Consider the following 20310-nt stretch of genomic DNA (forward strand, 5'->3'; position numbering starts at 1 on the left):
GGAGAAGATTATAAACATTTGCATCAAGAGAATGTAGTTAAGCCAAGCATAGAGATAGTGAAAAGATTCCTAGAGGAGACACCTGTTGGATTTGAATATGAAAAATATTCAAATGAAAATGGGAAACATGCACTCAATGGTGTTTCAAACATTCGGGCAAAAATTATATAAATCTTTTTTGTTTTTTTCATTGGAGTATAAGAATTAGTTTTGACACTGAGAGGAACTTGGTTATCTTTCCCTCAAAATAATAATTAAAATTTGTTGTCTTATTTTCCCGTGGGAATAAGTTTTAGGTGGGTAATACCACTTTTAGGGTATATTATATGGTTGCTGGGTCAGGTTGATGCCCCCTCAGCTTTTTATAATTATTCTTTTTTTAATATATTTTTCTTAGCTTTAAAAAAGATTTTACGTGGGTTGGGTTTTAAGGATTTTGTTGTATTTTTGTAATCGATAATACAAAATATACAATAAAATGTAAAATTACTTGAATTTTTAAACAAAACTAAGAGATGCATTTTTTATGAACCATAATTAATAAATGTTAATAAAGAGAGAATTCAGTATATATTGATAAGAAGAGATACTTATATCATTTAAAAGAATTATGTATAATATATAATGGATTTGTAAATTTTCATCTTGTAGTGAATAACCTTAAATTTTTCGTTAATTAAATTAAACAACAAGACTTAAAAGAGTAAAGGGAGCTTCAATAAATGGTACACTCACAAATTAAAATGTATCAGTATTCTTGTGTTTTAAATTAATAAATTAACGACAGTTTTCATGAAATAAAAAGTTATTTTTCTATTTTTTTACTTCAAAAAATATCATTTCATAATAAAACACATGATTTCATTGTTTATCATATTTAGTTACTTTAATTCCTAAGGTGAAGGTTCCTTTGTCACTTAAGGAGTTTAGGCCGATTTCCTTGTGGGGTAGTTTGTACAAACTCCTTGCTAAGGTGTTGACCGGGAGGTTGTCTAAGGTGACGAAATCGGTTATTTCAAAGTGTCAATGAATATTTCTTAAAGGTAGGCACTTGGTTGATGGCGTGATGACTGTGAATGAGGTGGTGGATTTAGCTAGAATAAGAAACCGGAAGTGTCTTATTCTTAAGGTGGATTTTGAGAAAATTTATGATTTCGATCAACTCTCTTCGTGAAATAATTCACAACCATACTAATAAGATAGCTAGATAACATTATTATGTTTTGGTTACATATCTAGAAAACATTTCTTAAAAAAAAAAAGATAGCTAGAAAAAACTAAATTAAAAAAAGTTTGTATGACCATTGACCAAATTAAAGACAATTATATAATTCTTACTGTAAGATTGTTTTTTACTATTTTTATTAAATATTATGTATAAGGTTATATTTACATTTATAGTAGGGAAATAATATTGTTATTTAAAAAAATTTGACTGCAATATTAGTTAATATTTAATAGTTACCAAATAGAAATTATTTTTCAATTTGACCAAAAATAAAAGGAATACTTTTTTTTTTATTGTTTTTCCTATCTTATCGCTTGAGAAAGACTGAATATTATTTTAATTAATAACATTTACTACCAACACTATATTGTAATATATTGTATGGTTTCCTTGAGAGCAATATAAATAGCATTGTTGAGTTCACTTCTCTGATCACACAAAAAATAAAATTGCAAGATTATTCACACATTATTCACAAACAAGCTCTAACTCTAATACCAGAGTTTCAATCAAGCATCTTCAAGGTATAACATACTCACTTACTGTGAAGATAGCTAGAAATAATGCATTTGATTTTAGTTTAAATTTACGTTTTACTAATTTTTATTATTTTTTTATGTGTTGTTTTTTTCTTCAGATTTCAAATCCAAAAAAACTCATGGCTTTCACTACCTCAATCGTAGCTGAAAAGAAGAACAAGATTTTGTTTATATTGGGTGCAATAGGAACTGGGAAAACTAAACTTTCCATCAACTTGGGTACTCGTTACCCCGCTGAAATCATCAACTCGGACAAAATTCAAGTCTATAAGGGTCTTGATATTGTCACAAATAAGGTGCCGGAATCTGAACGTTGTTCGATTCCGCATCACTTATTAGGCATCATCAATGATCCTGAATATGATTTTACTATGAACGATTTTTGCAAGAACGTGCTTGAATCCATAGATCTCATAATTGGCAATGGACGCCTACCTATTATTGTAGGAGGGTCCAATTCTTATATAAAAAAATTGGTTGAAGAGCCAACCATTGCTTTTCTTTCAAAATATGACTGTTTTTTCATTTGGGTAGATGTGTCTTTGCCTACTCTATTTCAATATGTAGGGAAAAGAGTTGATGAAATGGTTGAGTCAGGGATGGTTGATGAGATTCGAGAATATTATGCACCTGGGGCAGACAACTCAAAGGGAATTAGAAGGGCTATTGGGGTTCCTGAGCTTGATTCTTTTTTTCAAATAGAAAAGAAAAATGACATTGATGATGCTCAAAAGGAAAAGATATTGGCCGAAGCTATCAGAAAAACCAAACAGAACACTTGCATATTGGTTCAAAATCAACTCTTGAAGATCAAGAATATGGCTCAAATCCTTGGGTTGATGGTATACAAGATTGATTCTACGGAAGTCTTTGAGGCCCTTCTGAAGGGAGAAGATTATAAACATTTGCATCAAGAGAATGTAGTTAAGCCAAGCATAGAGATAGTGAAAAGATTCCTAGAGGAGACACCTGTTGGATTTGAATATGAAAAATATTCAAATGAAAATGGGAAACATGCACTCAATGGTGTTTCAAACATTCGGGCAAAAATTATATAAATCTTTTTTGTTTTGTTCATTGGAGTATAAGAATTATTTTTCACACTAAGAGGAACTTGGTTGTCTTTCCCTCAAAATAATAATTAAAATTTGTTGTCTTATTTTCCCGTGGGAATAAGTTTTAGGTGGGTAATACCACTTTTAGGGTATATTATATGGTTGCTGGGTCAGGTTGATGCTGTAACACCCCGTTTTCCCAATATACAAATTTCTTAAACATTTATCAGAGTAAAAACCATAAACGGGATATCACATAAATACGTAATCCAAAAACAGTTAAATAATAATTTAACTTCCACATAATATCTTAACATAGCAGCGGAATATTAGTTCATAAACCATAAGTCAGTTTGGCACGCAGGCCTCAAATAAGTATCTCAAAAGAGTTAATCAAAACAGAAATTGTCATAGCAGTTCACGTAAAAGAATGAAGCATGTTATAGCATATGACCCCATCCCATTACGTATCAGAGCGACCTAGACGACACAGTGAAGGCAAGGCCAACTCACGAAAGCAACTGCACACTAAGCACGATCACCTGCAAGTTACCCATACGAAGGGCAACATTTTCAAGCAGAAGGGGTGAGATTTCATAACAAAATAATGCTAATCAAAGTAATTCGAATCATAATTAACATTAACATCATAATCATTCTTGGATAACTTTGCATATTCAAATAACAAGCATCACGTATTCACATATTCAATAAACTAATATCACGTATTCACTTATTCAATCGTCAACAACAACATAGCATTATGGACATGACAATGTGACAATGCTCTTAGATTCCTTATATGCATGTGGTACCAATCGTCATCATAAGTATTAATATACTTTAATTGTGCGGAGGACAAAGCTCCTAATAATCGTGCGGAGGACAAAGCTCCTAATAAACGTGGTGAGGACTAAGCTCAATGAGATGTTATGCATGGACTCTTATGAACAAAACATCGTAATCAACATATCAACATGCATCCAACAATTTGGAGCTAAACGTCATCATTTCATCATATATAAATATATACAATGCACTTAGTTAAATAACAGCAGCAGCATAATCAAGTCACATAACAGGATGATATCATTATATCAATAGCACATCAATTATATCATAATTAAACTTCCATATCTTACATAAATGTACATTACATTAATCATACTCAATCAATATCAACATATCTTAAACAGCTTTACAGACTGCATTTAACGTCATCATTAGGTCTTATTATCATAAGGGGGTTCGCTCTTGATCAAAACGTGCGACACAGATCGCACAAACACTCATAACACTCAAGGCTGGAGGTGCTCGCGAGGCGAGAGTCCTTGCTCGCCATGGCGAGTACCAAACAATTCCCAAACTAAAGTTGTTCTGGGTCTAATCTTGCCCTACATTCATTCCTAATCATTACTAGGTATGTTCAGGCACTCTAAGGCATTCAAGGTCCAACTAAAAAGGTCGAAACACAAAATCTAACATGCACTCTGCCTAAGCTCGCTATGGCGAGTAAGGTCGCTCGCTATGGCGAGCTGCATTGCACAACTCGCGAGGCGAGGAAACAGGGTTCGCGAGGCGAGCGATGAATGTTCATCACTCGCGAGGCGAGATTCATAGCTCGTCGTGGCGAGCGATGAATGTCGCTATGGCCAGACTTCCTAAATTCACAAAAACTCGACGTTTCACATGGTTCTAAGCTTGTTTTTGATTCCAAAGTTCGTCCTAAACATTATCTAAGGTCTAGGAACACTTTCTGCATCAATTAAACCAATTATCACCGTTTGATCATCAATTCTAAGGTTTTGACCTAGTTTTCGTTTTCTCCAATTCACTCCTAATTCTTGTTAACTAATCATCAGAATCACATTCAATTAACAATACTGAGTTATTAGTCTCACCCTTACCTGGTTATGAAGAAATCGCAGCCCTCTCTATGCTCTTCTCCCTTCTAAGCTTTTTCTCCCTTTTCCAAAAGTTTTCACGTACAATGAGTTTCTAAAATATTAGGTCTTCTCCTATTTATAACTCTTCCTAATTACTTATCTTTTCTCACTTTCTCCCCCAAAACTATCTAAAATATCAAAACAACCCTTAACTAAATATTTTATATTATTTTCAAATCTTTATTTTATTTAACAATAAAATAATTCTCATATCCTTATCAAATCTTCCAAAACTCATAACTTATCACGATATCAACCAAACCATCAATATAGTCGTAAATCATTCAAATCATACCAAAATCATGCATATATTATATAAATATAATATAATCACCTAAACTCGATTAAATAAACAAATAACAAAAGTGGGCGTTACAGATGCCCCCTCAGCTTTTTATAATTATTCTTTTTTTAATATATTTTTCTTAGCTTTAAAAAAGATTTTCCGTGGGTTGGGTGTTAAGGATTTTGTTGTATTTTTGTAATCGATAATACAAAATATACAATAAAATGTAAAATTACTTGAATTTTTAAACAAAACTAAGAGATGCATTTTTTATGAACCATAATTAATAAATGTTAATAAAGAGAGAATTCAGTATATATTGATAAGAAGAGATACTTATATCATTTAAAAGAATTATGTATAATATATAATGGATTTGTAAATTTTCATCTTGTAGTGAATAACCTTAAATTTTTCGTTAATTAAATTAAACAACAAGACTTAAAAGAGTAAAGGGAGCTTCAATAAATGGTACACTCACAAATTAAAATGTATCAGTATTCTTGTGTTTTAAATTAATAAATTAACGACAGTTTTCATGAAATAAAAAGTTATTTTTCTATTTTTTTACTTCAAAAAATATCATTTCATAATAAAACACATGATTTCATTGTTTATCATATTTAGTTACTTTAATTCCTAAGGTGAAGGTTCCTTTGTCACTTAAGGAGTTTAGGCCGATTTCCTTGTGGGGTAGTTTGTACAAACTCCTTGCTAAGGTGTTGACCGAGAGGTTGTCTAAGGTGACGAAATCGGTTATTTCAAAGTCTCAATGAATATTTCTTAAAGGTAGGCACTTGGTTGATGGCGTGATGACTGTGAATGAGGTGGTGGATTTAGCTAGAATAAGAAACCGGAAGTGTCTTATTCTTAAGGTAGATTTTGAGAAAGTTTATGATTTCGATCAACTCTCTTCGTGAAATAATTCACACCCATACTAATAAGATAGCTAGATAACATTATTATGTTTTGGTTACATATCTAGAAAACATTTCTTAAAAAAAAAAAGATAGCTAGAAAAAACTAAATTAAAAAAAGTTTGTATGACCATTGACTAAATTAAAGACAATTATATAATTCTTACTGTAAGATTGTTTTTTTACTATTTTTATTAAATATTATGTATAAGGTTATATTTACATTTATAGTAGGGAAATAATATTGTTATTTAAAAAAATTTGACTGCAATATTAGTTAATATTTAATAGTTTCCAAATAGAAATTATTTTTCAATTTGACCAAAAATAAAAGGAATACTTTTTTTTTTATTGTTTTTCCTATCTTATCGCTTGAGAAAGACTAAATATTATTTTAATTAATAACATTTCCTACCAACACTATATTGTAATATATTGTATGGTTTCCTTGAGAGCAATATAAATAGCATTGTTGAGTTCACTTCTCTCATCACACAAAAAAAAAAAATTGTAAGTTTATTCACACATTATTCACAAACAAGCTCTAACTCTAATACCAGAGTTTCAATCAAGCATCTTCAAGGTATAACATACTCACTTACTGTGAAGATAGCTAGAAATAATGCATTTGATTTTAGTTTAAATTTATGTTTTACTAGATTTTATTATTTTTTTATGTGTTGTTTTTCTTCAGATTTCAAATCCAAATAAACTCATGGCTTTCACTACCTCAATCCTAGCTGAAAAAAAGAACAAGATTTTGTTTATATTGGGTGCAACAGGAACTGGGAAAACTAAACTTTCCATCAACTTGGGTACTCGTTACCCCGCTGAAATCATCAACTCGGACAAAATTCAAGTCTATAAGGGTCTTGATATTGTCACAAATAAGGTGCCGCAATCTGAACGTTGTTCGATTCCGCATCACTTATTAGGCATCATCGATGATCCTGAATATGATTTTACTATGAACGATTTTTGCAAGAACGTTCTGAATCCATAGATCTCATAATTGGCAATGGACGCCTACCTATTATTGTAGGAGGGTCCAATTCTTATATAAAAAAATTGGTTGAAGAGCCAACCATTGCTTTTCTTTCAAAATATGACTGTTTTTTCATTTGGGTAGATGTGTCTTTGCCTACTCTATTTCAATATGTAGGGAAAAGAGTTGATGAAATGGTTGAGTCAGGGATGGTTGATGAGATTCGAGAATATTATGCACCTGGGGCAGACAACTCAAAGGGAATTAGAAGGGCTATTGGGGTTCCTGAGCTTGATTCTTTTTTTCAAATAGAAAAGAAAAATGACATTGATGATGCTCAAAAGGAAAAGATATTGGCCGAAGCTATCAGAAAAACCAAACAGAACACTTGCATATTGGTTCAAAATCAACTCTTGAAGATCAAGAATATGGCTCAAATCCTTGGGTCGATGGTATACAAGATTGATTCTACGGAAGTCTTTGAGGCCCTTCTGAAGGGAGAAGATTATAAACATTTGCATCAAGAGAATGTAATTAAGCCAAGCATAGAGATAGTGAAAAGATTCCTTGAGGAGACACCTGTTGGATTTGAATATGAAAAATATTCAAATGAAAATGGGAAACATGCACTCAATGGTGTTTCAAACATCCGGGCAAAAATTATATAAATCTTTTTTGTTTTTTTCATTGGAGTATAAGAATTAGTTTTCACACTAAGAGGAACTTGGTTGTCTTTCCCTCAAAATAATAATTAAAATTTGTTGTCTTATTTTCCCGTGGGAATAAGTTTTAGGTGGGTAATACCACTTTTAGGGTATATTATATGGTTGCTGGGTCAAGTTGATGCCCCCTCAGATTTTTATAATTATTCTTTTTTTAATATATTTTTCTTAGCTTTAAAAAAGATTTTACGTGGGTTGGGTTTTAAGGATTTTGTTGTATTTTTGTACTCTTTAGTCATCTGTCTAAGGACCAGTTCAGAATCTCCTCTAATTTCAATAGATCTTGCCCCCAATTCGAGTGCTATCTCTAGACCCGTAATCAAGGCTTCATACTCAGCCTCATTATTAGAGCAAAATTGATTGATTCGAAACCTATATTTAAATACATGGTGTTTGGGTGAAAATATCATTATTCCAACTCCGGTACCATTTTAATGACTAGAACCATCGAAATATAATTTCTAGGGACGGTTTGCTATTTCTGTTGTCAAAACTTCTTCTACTGAATGATCTACAATAAAATCGGCTACAATTTGGCCTTTGACAGCCTTTAACGACTGATAAGCCAGTGAGTATTTTGTCAATGCTAAGGCCCATTTTTCGACTCTGCTGTGTAGAATTGGTTTTGATAACATATGTTTAATAATATCAAAATGGGAATAAACATAAACGTCAAAAGGCTTTATATAATGCTTAAATTTTGTACATGAGAAGAATAAGCAAAGACATAGTTTTTCACTAGGATGATATCTTGTTTCAACATCATTGAGTACCCTGCTTAGATAATAAATGGCCCTTTCTGTGCCATATTCATCCTCTTGTGCTAACATACTGCCTATAGTGCCATCTGACGCTGCTATATACAATTTCATTCTCCTATCTTTCAATAAAGGAGAAAGGACCGGAGGATTTACCAAATATGACTTGATTTCATCGAGAGCTTTTTGGTGCTCTGGTTCCCACTTGAAAACATCATCTTTCTTTAGTCGGAGTAATGGCGAGAAAGCTTGTGTCTTACCACTTAGGTTTGATATAAATCTCCGGAGAAAGTTGATTTTTCCCAATAATGACTGCAATTCTTTCTTCGTAGAAGGAGCTTTGGTCTCAATTATTGCTTTGGTTTTGTTCTGGTTGATTTCGATTCCCTTTTTATGCACCACGAAACCTAGAAAATCACCTGCACAAACCCCAAATGCACATTTTAATGGATTCATTTTCAATCCATATCGCCTCATCCTTTCAAATGATCGGCGTAAATGTTCCAAATGTCTTTCCTCCAAAGAAGATTTTACCACAATGTCATCAATGTAAATTTGCATAAAATCCTCTATGAAATCATGGAACATTAAATTCATTGCTCTCTGGTATGTAGCACCAGCATTTTTTAGACCAAATGGCATCACTAGCCATTCATAACATCCTAATGCCCCTGGGCATCGAAATGCGGTCTTAGCGATATCTTCTTCATCAATAAAGATTTGATTATAACCAGAATATCCGTCTAGCATACTCAAGTAATCGAAACCCGCCGCTGAATCTACTAGTATAAGGTGGCCCATCCTTTAATTCTGCGAGATTTATTTCGTTTTCTTCAACAGAATCTGATCCCCAATCGAATTCTGGCTCACTATCTCCAGTATCGATATAAGCAACTTTTTCTTTCTTAGGGAACCTATTTGTTCTGGCCTTTTCAGCTTTATGTCTCTCGACTTGGCGAACCCTATCTGCTAATTGCGCCATATCCCTAAGATACTGTGTATCTAATTTCTTTCGAACAGAATAATCTAAGCCACCCGCGGCCATTTCGACCAACTCGTGTTCTGGCACGGCGGTGAAACATCTGGCTTTAAGGAGTCGAAATCTGTTCAAATAGTCATCTATTGATTCATGGGTTTTTCGTCTAACACTGGCCAATTCTTTCAGACTAATCTTAGATTAACCCATGTAAAACTGTTCATGGAATGCCTTTTCTAATTGATTCCAACTAACTATCGAGTGTGGAGGCAAAGTTGTGAACCATGTGAATGCGTTCTTTGTTAGAGAACTTGGAAAATATTTCAATTTTAAATTCTCATTATTTGCCAAATCTCCAGCCTCAGTAATGTATCGAGCAATATGCTAGACAGTGGACTCATTCGTTTCCCCAGCGAATTTGGTGAATTTGGGGACTTTGTGGTTTCTAGGCATTTCCGTTTCTAATACGAATTCGGACAAAGCCAAAACAAAATTTGGACGGTGTAATCCAGTATTGAAACCATTATGGGCCAACAATGCTTCGACTATGTTGGCTACATTATTCTGGCCCTCATAATTGTTCCGACGGGCCTGCATGACCACTTGGTCCGCATTCTGGTTTCTATTTACCATTATAGGAATCCTGACAGGCTCTTCTGGTATTTCAGGTTGCACTTCTTGCGCTTGGTTTTCAGGCACTTGGTTTATCTGTCCTTCAACAGGTGCCTCTCTTTGCCTAGCATTCGTATTTCGTACTGCCTGCGTGACGCGCACTTGGGGTGCGCCCAGAAAATCTGCTATTCGCCCCATTTGTTGTGATAGGGTCTGATAACTACTATTGGTTTCTTGAATCAAATGATTGATAACTGTCATGACTTGTTGAGTAACCATATTAACCATGTCGTGGTTAGTATCTGCCATAGTTTGCCTTAACGCATTTATCAAAGCGTTGGTCAACGATTGTTGAGGCGAACCAAATGGAATAAACACTTGCTGGGATCTCCCAAAAGAGATATTTTCCCCTTGGTTAGACAATGGTGGTATGGCCATATTTGAATTCTCAGGAAATACCAAAGTACTTGTGTGTGAATTTTGAGTCGAAGAGGTTGGTATCCCATAGGATCCTCTTCCACCGTTTCCTAGATTGAGAAACCTTTGAGAAAACATAGTTCCCGCAGCCTGTGTAGTTTGAGCAGCCGCTGTAACCGCCGGGCTGCCTCGTGAAGTAGTACTGGCCATGGTATTCGACGTACTGGCCTGTGACGTTTGTGAAGTCACATTTTCATCCGCTAGGGTGTATACGGGCTCTATTACTTGAGCCATGCTACTAGTCTGGCTAGGTTGCGTAGACTCCGTCGGTATTGTTTGATTGGTCGTTGTTCCTGAAGCGGAAGCGGCGTTCGATGCCGCTGTGCCAAGAACGGGAGGAGGACGCGTCATTTCAGGAAGTAATTTGTTGTTCCTTGAACGCATACACAACGCAGACCAAAAATTTTTAGAATCGAAAAATTCAAAGTAAAAAGCACAAAAGGTCCCACTGGGCGTGCCAATTTGTTTACATTGAAATTTCGTAAAAAATCGCTGGTTTCAAAGATGTTTACTTGCAAGATCAACCAGTAAATCTTAAGAGCATATTGTGCTTTTTATTGTATGATTTAAACGCAATACTTGTTCGTAAAGTATTTCGATAAAAGAAAAGAAATAGAACAAAATGCAAATGACTGAATCTAACACAATTGAATCCAATCGAAATTCAGTAAGAATAACAGTAAAGGGAAATACTTCGAAATGGTTAAGTAAATTGCAAAGATGTTTAAAGAAATGTATTGAATTTGTAAAGACTTAATGAAAATTGGTGCACATATTCATACTTTGCAACTTGTGACTCGTTTGTCGCTTCCATATGGACAGTATTGAGTGTAAGTTTTTAGTATGATTGAACTGTGACCCGTTTTTCCTAAGAAAAACTACTATTTATACAAATAGACCTATAACTACCTAATCATAGCCATTCGATTTGAATATCGAATATAGTTGTTGCTATCTTCTTGACCTTATCCACAAAGTTGATGGCGCTTCGATAACTTCCCTTATCCATCGAACTGAAATTAGCGTCTTCGATTCCTGCTGAGGACACATCTCCGATAGATTTTTATAAAGCTAAGTCCATCTTCCTAGGTCAAACTTTTGACTGCATTAAATGATACCCTTTTCACAAATATTGGCTAACAAAACACCAAGATCTTCTATTTTGTTTTGCTTGAGTTGACTTTGGCGTGGCACATGGTGATGAGCTTTGTTCTGAGAATGTTCTTGAAAATATTTGCTTGCTTTGCAACATATCTTTAACATCACTCAAGAACACATGTTAAATAACAAATAATCTCAGAATTTATTTAATATAATTTAAATGTTTTGTTATCATTAAAACAATTAAGAAAGGGATTTTTGGAATTTATCTCAACAAAAGTCATCCCTAATAAACAAGGGCAAAGAATCCCACTAAACAACTTTCCTGATTCCATGTTTGTGGGTAGCTAGCTTGTCTACACAACATTCACAAACAGAAATGCGACCATGATTCCAATGGAGTATGTTCGTCATAGAAAAGTAGTTGGTTCACCCTTGGAGCAGGTATTATAGGCTGACCTACTAAGTTGCTTCTTTTGCTTGTTTGTTAAATATGGTATGAAAGGCTCGTTAAATATGGTATGACCTGCTAAGTTGCTTCAGGAACCGACCCTACCTTAGGATAAGTGGAGGAACTGCTGGTATTCAATGGTGTTGCTGGATCAGTAGAATGCATTTCCAAAGACGTGGACAACAATGGTCTTCAGTGTTTCTTGTAAATTTTCTGCCACTAGTTGCACTGTGGGGGCAATCGCTCGTTCTTCCTCCACATACTTCTCCATGAAGTTGTAAAGTTGTAACTTAATTCTCATGTCTATGAGTTCTCATGGATATAGCCACACTCGGCCTTACAGTGTGTCCGTCTCTGATTGTGAGACAATAATTTAAACCATCAATTAACATACTATTTAATATTTGTAAAAAAAAAAATTAACCATCAATTTATTCACAAGTTGATGCAATAATCTAAATGTTCCTTCATACTTTAAATTTACTTGACAGACGGAATTTTTTTGACAGACTAAGACACAGTTAAAGGACCAAAACATGACTTTTATTAGATATGGGACCAAAATAAAAATTGAAAATTATTTAAGGGACCAAATGAGAAACAACATATTATGCATGAGAAATCAATCATATTCTAATCGAAAAACAAAACAAAAAATCGGAATACATGCAAACCAAAACAAATTGAAACACATACTAACCCGTTTTCCTTCATATCTCAATGTAAAATCGAAACAAATCGAAGACCAGAAATTTAATGGGAGAAAAGAAAGAAATTTTTGGTTGAGGTGTTGAGTATGAAAGAAGCGCGTAGGAGGGAGAGAGAGAAGAGGAGAGATAATAGCTTTGTTTTGGTTGTAGAAGGAGAGAGAAAAAAGGAATCTGTTTTTGAATTAAAGTGATGACAATTTTTTTGAATTAAAGTGGTCATGTGACAAATTTAACCTTATTCTCCCTATGTACTTGCAAATTTAGAAAGGGGTAGAAATGTCATAGTAAGAAAAATAGAAGGAATCAATGAGTGATACAACTACTTGTTACATATGTACCCTTTATTAAATTGAATCAACAATGTAATAAAGAGGGTAGAAAAGTCAGAGTGTGGTAAAAAACTCAGGAGTCTCCCATTTGAAAATTTGTTACCATCTTACCCTTCAATAAAGTGAAAATAGAGTGCAGTTAAAAATTTAGTGGCATGGACAGTTGTGAAATTTTGGTAGGCATTTGTTTTCTCGTATATATAATAGACATTCTATTGATGTATTTCTTAGAGATTAAGTAGTTGTAGACTACAAATAGAGCAGCTAGCAAACATATTGAGTCATCTTTTGTTTTCAGAAATTATAAGTGACAATTGTTTCTTTGAATAAAATTTCTCCTTTTTATTATTTTATTTTAGTTCTTCTTTTTATTATTTTATTTTATGTTATTCTTCTTCTTCTCTTCTATGTTTATAATGAACATGAGCGAGTAGACTTATTTGTCTTGAGATTGTTGGTTGAGTCTAATGACCTAATCCCTATCAAACCAAGTCTCGGACCCTAATTTTATCTAAATCTATTTTCTAATCTAATTCACCGTTTTTAAAATCAATAACAAGTTTTAATCGAAGGATTGAAAGATGAAGTTTAATAGTTGTTATTGATTAATAACAAATATCAAGCGAAGCATCGAAAGATTAATTTTTTATATTGGAATAAATGAAATTAGATAAGAATTGCAAAACATGAAAATAGTCTGACAAACATTGAGATAATAAAATTTCAAACTTTAAAGATTTCAATAACAATCAATTATAAAAATAGGCGTGGTTGCTAGCTAGAGAAACACAATTACTAAGACAGAAAGGAGGAGCAAGCAGAGCTAATTAAGGGTCGAAAAATAAAAATACACACAAAAGGGCCAAACTCTCGTTATCGAAGTTGTGGAGTTGGAGGCTATGGAAACAACAATGAGTGACCATATCCACTTGCAAAATATTCTTGGTTCAATATAAATAAATAAACTACATTGAAAATAAATTATACAACATTGAAAACTTAGGTTTCAGATTCAAAACGAAAAAACAAGAATTTCACATGTCGGTTTACTTGCATCATCTAAAAATAGAAAGGTTAACAGGTCTTTACCCTTATAATATAAGTTATTTCCGATTTTCCTTCGTGAAATATAGTTTTTTTTTATTTATCCCCTGTAAAAAAAAAAAATTGTTTTGATTTACCCCCTAATAGGCTAAACAAAAACGAAAATTTCTTAAAAAAAAAATATAATTCGTTTTTGTTTGGTCTATTAAGAAGTAAATCAAAAAAAAAAATTACAGAATAAATCAAAAAAAATATTTTATAGAAAAGAAAATCGGAAATCATCTATATTACGGGACATAAAGACCTATTAATCTTTTATTTAATTTAAACGTACAGTAACATAACATTGTCTTTTTTAAGCTTATTATTAGTTTGTTCAAATTTCAAAAAGCTGAGAATATGTACATCTTGGTGTATGAGAACAAGACACGTAAATAAAACTAGTTGACACGTGTCAAATAACAGAGCCATAATTGGTTACATCACACATGTCACTATTTTGAGAAGCCACAACCATGCAAAGGTGGCAAAGGATAGTATCATGTTCTTCTCTTATTTTCTCTATAAATAAACCCTTGTCTTAGTCTTTAACATTCTCTCGTGCTTGCTTACTCAATACAGTTACAATTTCTCTTTTTCAATCATCAGAATCAAAATATAGACTCTAGAATAGAACAATGCAGGAAGAACATCGTCATCCCCATAATTCTGCCTCACAACAAGGTATTCAGAAATTTTATTAATTGGTTGTTTGGTTTAATTTGTTTCAAGAATTTTATTAATTGGTTGTTTGGTTTAATTTGTTAATGCTAATAATGATATTAGTTCAAATTGATTGTTTGGTTTAATTTGTTAATTATGATATTGGTTCAAAATATGATTTTGTAATTTCAAATTTTAGTGCCACTTCTTGGTATAGGCTAAATCCCTTTACCATTCTTGGTATAGGCTAATTTTGGTTTCGTTCTTATGGTTACTTTTTTGGCATTTGGTGATGCCTTGTAAATTTGCTTGATATTTCCTCTGTTTTTTTGGTGTTTCTTCCTGTGTATTTCTTGTACTAGGAGGGCCAAAAGTTGTCGTAATATATATCATTTTAGCTTCTTCAAAAAAAATTTAGTGCCACTTCACTTTCCAACCATTTTTTTTTTATATCTATAGAGATTTTGTTTCATTGATCCAATGCCATGTTGTTTGAGTTAGTTTAAAGGAACATTATAATTCTAGATGTTTTTTTTTCTAAATGGGCATGCATTTGTTTTCTTATCTTTAACTTGTTATCTTTTGTTAAATTTTGGATGTATGTATATAGTGGCACATGGTACGGTGGAACATCATGATGAACATGAGAAAAAATCGGTTCTAAAGAAAGTGAAGGCAAAGGCTAAGAAAATTAAGGACACAATCACAAAGCATGGTCACCATGATGATCATGAACATGGTCATGGTCATGGTCATGATCAATATCACTATGAAAATCAACATATCCCTGATGATCATGACTTGGATGAGGAAGATGAAGTGGATGAAGACCCAGAAATCCATGGAGCACCAAGTAATTTTTTTCTCTTTCATTTCTTCTTGCACAGAAGAAATTATCTAGAGAATATCAACTACATTTTTATATATGCAAAATAGTTGAAGATTGGACTCTTTTAGGATTAAATTACAACATTTTTAATAATTAATTTCTAACATTTTTTTTCCCATGTCTTAAACACTTCATAATATCAATAATGCCAATGTAGCTTCTTTTTTTTCACTGTTGTACACTTATTTATTGAGTTTCATCTAACTTAAATATTCCACTAACTACAATTAATAAGATATTTTAGTAAATATTTTTCTTTATTATTTTTTGATTTTGCAGTATATGACAGTGCTCCAGCTAGAAATGTGACACCACAAGGGCAAGGAGTGAATTTTGGAGGCACAAGTATCATGGGAGAAGGACATGATCATGAGCCAAGAGTATTAGTTGTTAAACCAACTAGAACAACAATTGTTAGGGAAGAGATAACAATTGTGCAACCTAAGGTTGATTTGGTGGAAGATCCTCATGCACCAGGAAGTAGATTTGATGCACATGCTCCAGCCAATTATCAAACCAAAGTCACTGATCCAACTGGGGCAGGTAATTAATTAACTAGAACTATTTCATTTATTTTCAATTTTATATGCTATATAGCTTGTTATAAAGTTTAGCTCGGTTGATATGGACAATGCATAATGTATGCAAGGTCCGGGGTTCAAATCCCGACCACCACCAATAAAAAAACTTCAAATTAGTGATGTCCACACACATTCAAAGTAGCAAATTAATTGCATTGTAGAAAGAGTTCTATTAACTTAGTATGGACAAATATTTGACATGGTGATGAATAATCTTCTATGAAGCACGGATATTAGACACTACACTAATACTTGTATACTAATAATAATTTGACCAGCGGTAATAATTTGAGAAAAATTGATAAAAATGGAATTGATTGAATGTAATTACATTTGTTCGTGTCGTAACCCGTCTTTTTTACGTAAAATAGTGTGGCATTTGATTCTGTAAAGTACTCTCTGTATACGACATAGTGTTGTGCAAAAGCATGTCTATATAGCAAATGAATACATTGTAGAAGGATTTTTTATCAACATAGTGTGGATAAATAATTGACATGATTCATGACTAATTTTCAATAAAGCACGAAATCGCATGTACACGAATGAGTGACACAGACACGGAAAATTATTAAAAGACATTATGTTTCAGTGTCAAGACACGTGTCATTTAAAAGTGGTTGAATGTGATGTGTTAGTTTGGAAACGCTTACAATTTTATCTTTTAAGTAGATCCTATTTTCGTGCATTTTCCTAATATTTTGTTATTGACTAATAATTGCTAACAGGTGCTGCAGAAATGGACATAACCCCAATTGCAAAATCAATCGACAGAATGACGGTTCACAATGAACCAATACCAAGCCACCAACCACATACTCTTCCAACTATTGCTGAAACACAAACCCCTTCTCTAGGAATCCATAACCAATTTTCTCCAGAGCTCTCTACAGCAACCAAAACACCTTATCCATCATCTACTATAACACATGACCAAAATTTACCACACCTATCCAGTGAAATCAAAACTCAATATCCCCAAAGCCATGAACAATTTACACCAGTTTTTTCCACTTCAACACATAGTCAAAACCCTACTCATCACCAAAACTTGTCACAAAAGTTACCTTCTGATCCCATAAATCAGCACCATTTTGCAACAAGTCATGACCAAAACTTGCCACATTTTTCCAATGTGACAAAAACTCAATACCCTTCTGTTACAGGACATGATCATTCTACACCACATTTACAACGAACTGAACCTGGACTTGAACACTCTCCTGCCATAAGACATGATCAACATCTGCCACTTTCTTCCGGTGCGATGGAATCTGAATACCCTTCTGTTACAAGCCATGATCATTTTACACCACATTTACAAAGAACTGAACCTGGACTTAAACACACTCCTGCCATAAGACATGATCAACATCTGCCACTTTCTTCCGGTGCGATGGAATTTGAATACCCTTCTGCTGGTAGCCATGATCAGTTTAAATCAGAATTGCTACCAACTGAACCTAAGGCTCGACACCATTATGCTACAAACTTGCCACAACATTCCAGTGCAAGACCTCATCACCCTTTAAACACTAGTGAAGACCAATATTTGTCACCATATTCTAGTGCTACTGAGGCTAATCCTCAACACCAATCTGCTACAAACTTGCCACATCATTCAGGTGCAATGCAAACTCCGTACCCATCTTCTGGAAGCCATGATCAGTTTAGGGCAGGGTTACCAACTGAACACCATTCTGCTACAAGTCATGGTCAATATATGCAACCACAACACTCTAGTGCAATGAAAACTCAAAACCCTTCAGCTGGAAGCCATGAACAGTACAACAAAAACACAACACTTGGAGAACAACCGCATCTACACTATGAATCAATGGAGAACTCATCAAACCAAGGCAACAACACTTACACAGACAAAATCTACTCTGCAACTTCTGCAATTGCCGACACAGCTGCCGGTGCTAAAAATGCGGTAGCTTCGAAGCTTGGATATGGAGAGAAAGGGGAGACAACTACTGCTGAAGCGCCATTGAATCAAAGCAGTTACACAGACAAAATCTACTCTGCAGCGTCTGCAGTCACTAACAAAGCCGCTGATGCTACAAACGCGGTTGCTTCAAAGATTGGATATGGCAGTGAAACAGGCGAGACAACAACTGGTGAAAGGCCAACAAGCCAGGTCAGTTACCCATCTGTAACAGCTGCAGTCATAGACAAAGCCGCCTTGGCTAAAAACGCTGTCACGTCGAAGCTTGGATACGGTGAAGGAGGTGAAACAACAACTGGTGAAACTCCTACTAACCAGAGCAGCTACACAGACAAAATCTATAATGCAGCTTCTGCAGTCACCGACAAAGCTGCTGGTGCTAAAAATGCCGTTGCTTCAAAGCTTGGATACGGTGAAACAAATGAAACAACACCTGGTGAAAGGCAATCAAACCAGACCAGTTACCCCTCTGTGACAGCTGCTGTCATTGACAAAGCTGCCTTGGCTAAAAACGCTGTGGCATCGAAGCTTGGATACGGTGAAGAAGGCGAAACAACAACTGGTGAAACTCCATCGAACCAAAGCAGTTACACATCTACAATAGCTGACAAAGCCGCCACAGCTAAAAATACGGTTGCTTCAAAGCTTGGGTACGGTGAAGAAGGCAAAACAACAGCTGGCGATACTCCATTGAACCAAAGAAGTTACACATCTACAATAGCTGACAAAGCCGCCACAGCTAAAAATGCGGTTGCTTCAAAGCTTGGATATGGCGAAACAGGAGTAACAACAAATGAAACTCCGTCGAATCAGAGTAGCTATACAGAGAAAATTTCATCTGCAACATCTGCAATAGCTGATAAAGCTGCATCAGCTAAAAACGCAGTAGCCTCAAAGCTTGGCTTCGGCGAAAAGGGTGCAACTGAGACAGAGAGAATGACAACCTACGAAGAGAACAATTCTGGAGTCTCACCTGCAGAATATGGAAAGAATATTGCAGCTTCCTTGACAGAGAAGTTATCTCCAGTTACTGGCAAAGTTATCGGCACAGGAACTGAAAGAGTAACTGCTGGTGTAGAACAAGATAAAGGAGTATCAATGAAAGACTATTTCTCCGAAAAGTTAAGACCAGGTGAAGAAGATAGAGCTCTCTCTGAGGTAATATCTGAGAAGCTGTACAAGAAAAATGTAGATGAAGCTGTGGAAGATGTTTATGATGAAGGAGAAGGACGAAATGCAAGGAAAGTGGTTTCCAATGCTGTGCACAAGAGAGGAGGAGATGATGGAAAGGAAGTGCATAGGCCAAGAGGGAAGGTGACTGAGAGTGAAGAAGTGAAGAGGAGGTTAGGAGGTTGGGATGATGAGATTAAAGATGGGGAGTTTGGTAAAGGTATGGTTGATATGGTTAAGGAAACTGTTGGATCTTGGTTTGGGAAACCAGGGGAAAATGAATCAACTCAAGGTTAGTACTTTGTGACTTCATTTCTTTATTTATGATTCATTATATCAAACTCAAAAATCATACAAATCATAATTTTTAGTTATGGTCAGTATATAACTTTTTACATTAAAGATACATTTGATGATGAAACTAACTATTAGAAAATATGTTTTAAAACTAATAGACTAAGAAGAGTTTGTACAAGTGTTTTGCTGTAATTTTGATACATTCATGTAAAAAGTGTGACCTTTGATTTTTAATTTGTGTTATTGTAGGAAGTGAAGGAATGCCTAGGAATACTGGTGCTGAGGTTGGACAGGTTCATCAAACTGCAGGTGAAAGAAGACTTCAGGATTCAGCTCATTGAAGAATTGGTTTCTTCTGTGAATTATCATAATTATATGTTTATGTGTATTTTGTTTTTTCTTTAAAGTTGTGTTTGTTTAAATGTTTGGATGTTTATTATGATGTTTTGTGGAGACTACAAAACTGTGTTACTATAAGTTTATTATAATGTTTGAATGCTTTCAAAGCTATATTTCAAGACTATTGGGTGTATATCTGAGGTGGTTTGATACATTTCTACATCTAATGACTTACAATGTTCCTA

At 34.2% G+C, this 20310-nt stretch overlaps 3 protein-coding genes across 3 annotated transcripts; all 3 read left to right on the forward strand.

Annotated features, from left to right (window-relative positions):
* The first annotated feature begins 1886 nt into the window (after positions 1-1886).
* Positions 1887-2825, forward strand: LOC120576038 (adenylate isopentenyltransferase 5, chloroplastic). Its single transcript, XM_039826999.1, has one exon. It carries the CDS (start codon positions 1887-1889, stop codon positions 2823-2825), a length of 939 nt encoding a protein of 312 aa, XP_039682933.1.
* Positions 2826-6686: 3861 nt separating this feature from the next.
* On the forward strand, positions 6687-7624 carry LOC25496348 (adenylate isopentenyltransferase 5, chloroplastic). Its single transcript, XM_013596656.2, is given in 2 exon segments — positions 6687-6954; positions 6957-7624. Coding segments are annotated over 2 exon segments (936 nt in total).
* A 7080-nt stretch (positions 7625-14704) lies between these two features.
* On the forward strand, positions 14705-20310 carry LOC25496346 (uncharacterized). The gene is made up of 5 exons (XM_013596654.3): positions 14705-14859; positions 15449-15691; positions 16007-16270; positions 17037-19721; positions 19976-20310. The coding sequence occupies exons 1-5, from the start codon at positions 14814-14816 to the stop codon at positions 20065-20067; spliced, it is 3330 nt and encodes a 1109-aa protein (XP_013452108.2). The 5' UTR covers positions 14705-14813; the 3' UTR covers positions 20068-20310.

The sequence above is a fragment of the Medicago truncatula genome, chromosome 6 (genome assembly GCF_003473485.1).
Source record: "Medicago truncatula cultivar Jemalong A17 chromosome 6, MtrunA17r5.0-ANR, whole genome shotgun sequence".
Classification (NCBI taxonomy): Eukaryota; Viridiplantae; Streptophyta; class Magnoliopsida; order Fabales; family Fabaceae; genus Medicago; species Medicago truncatula.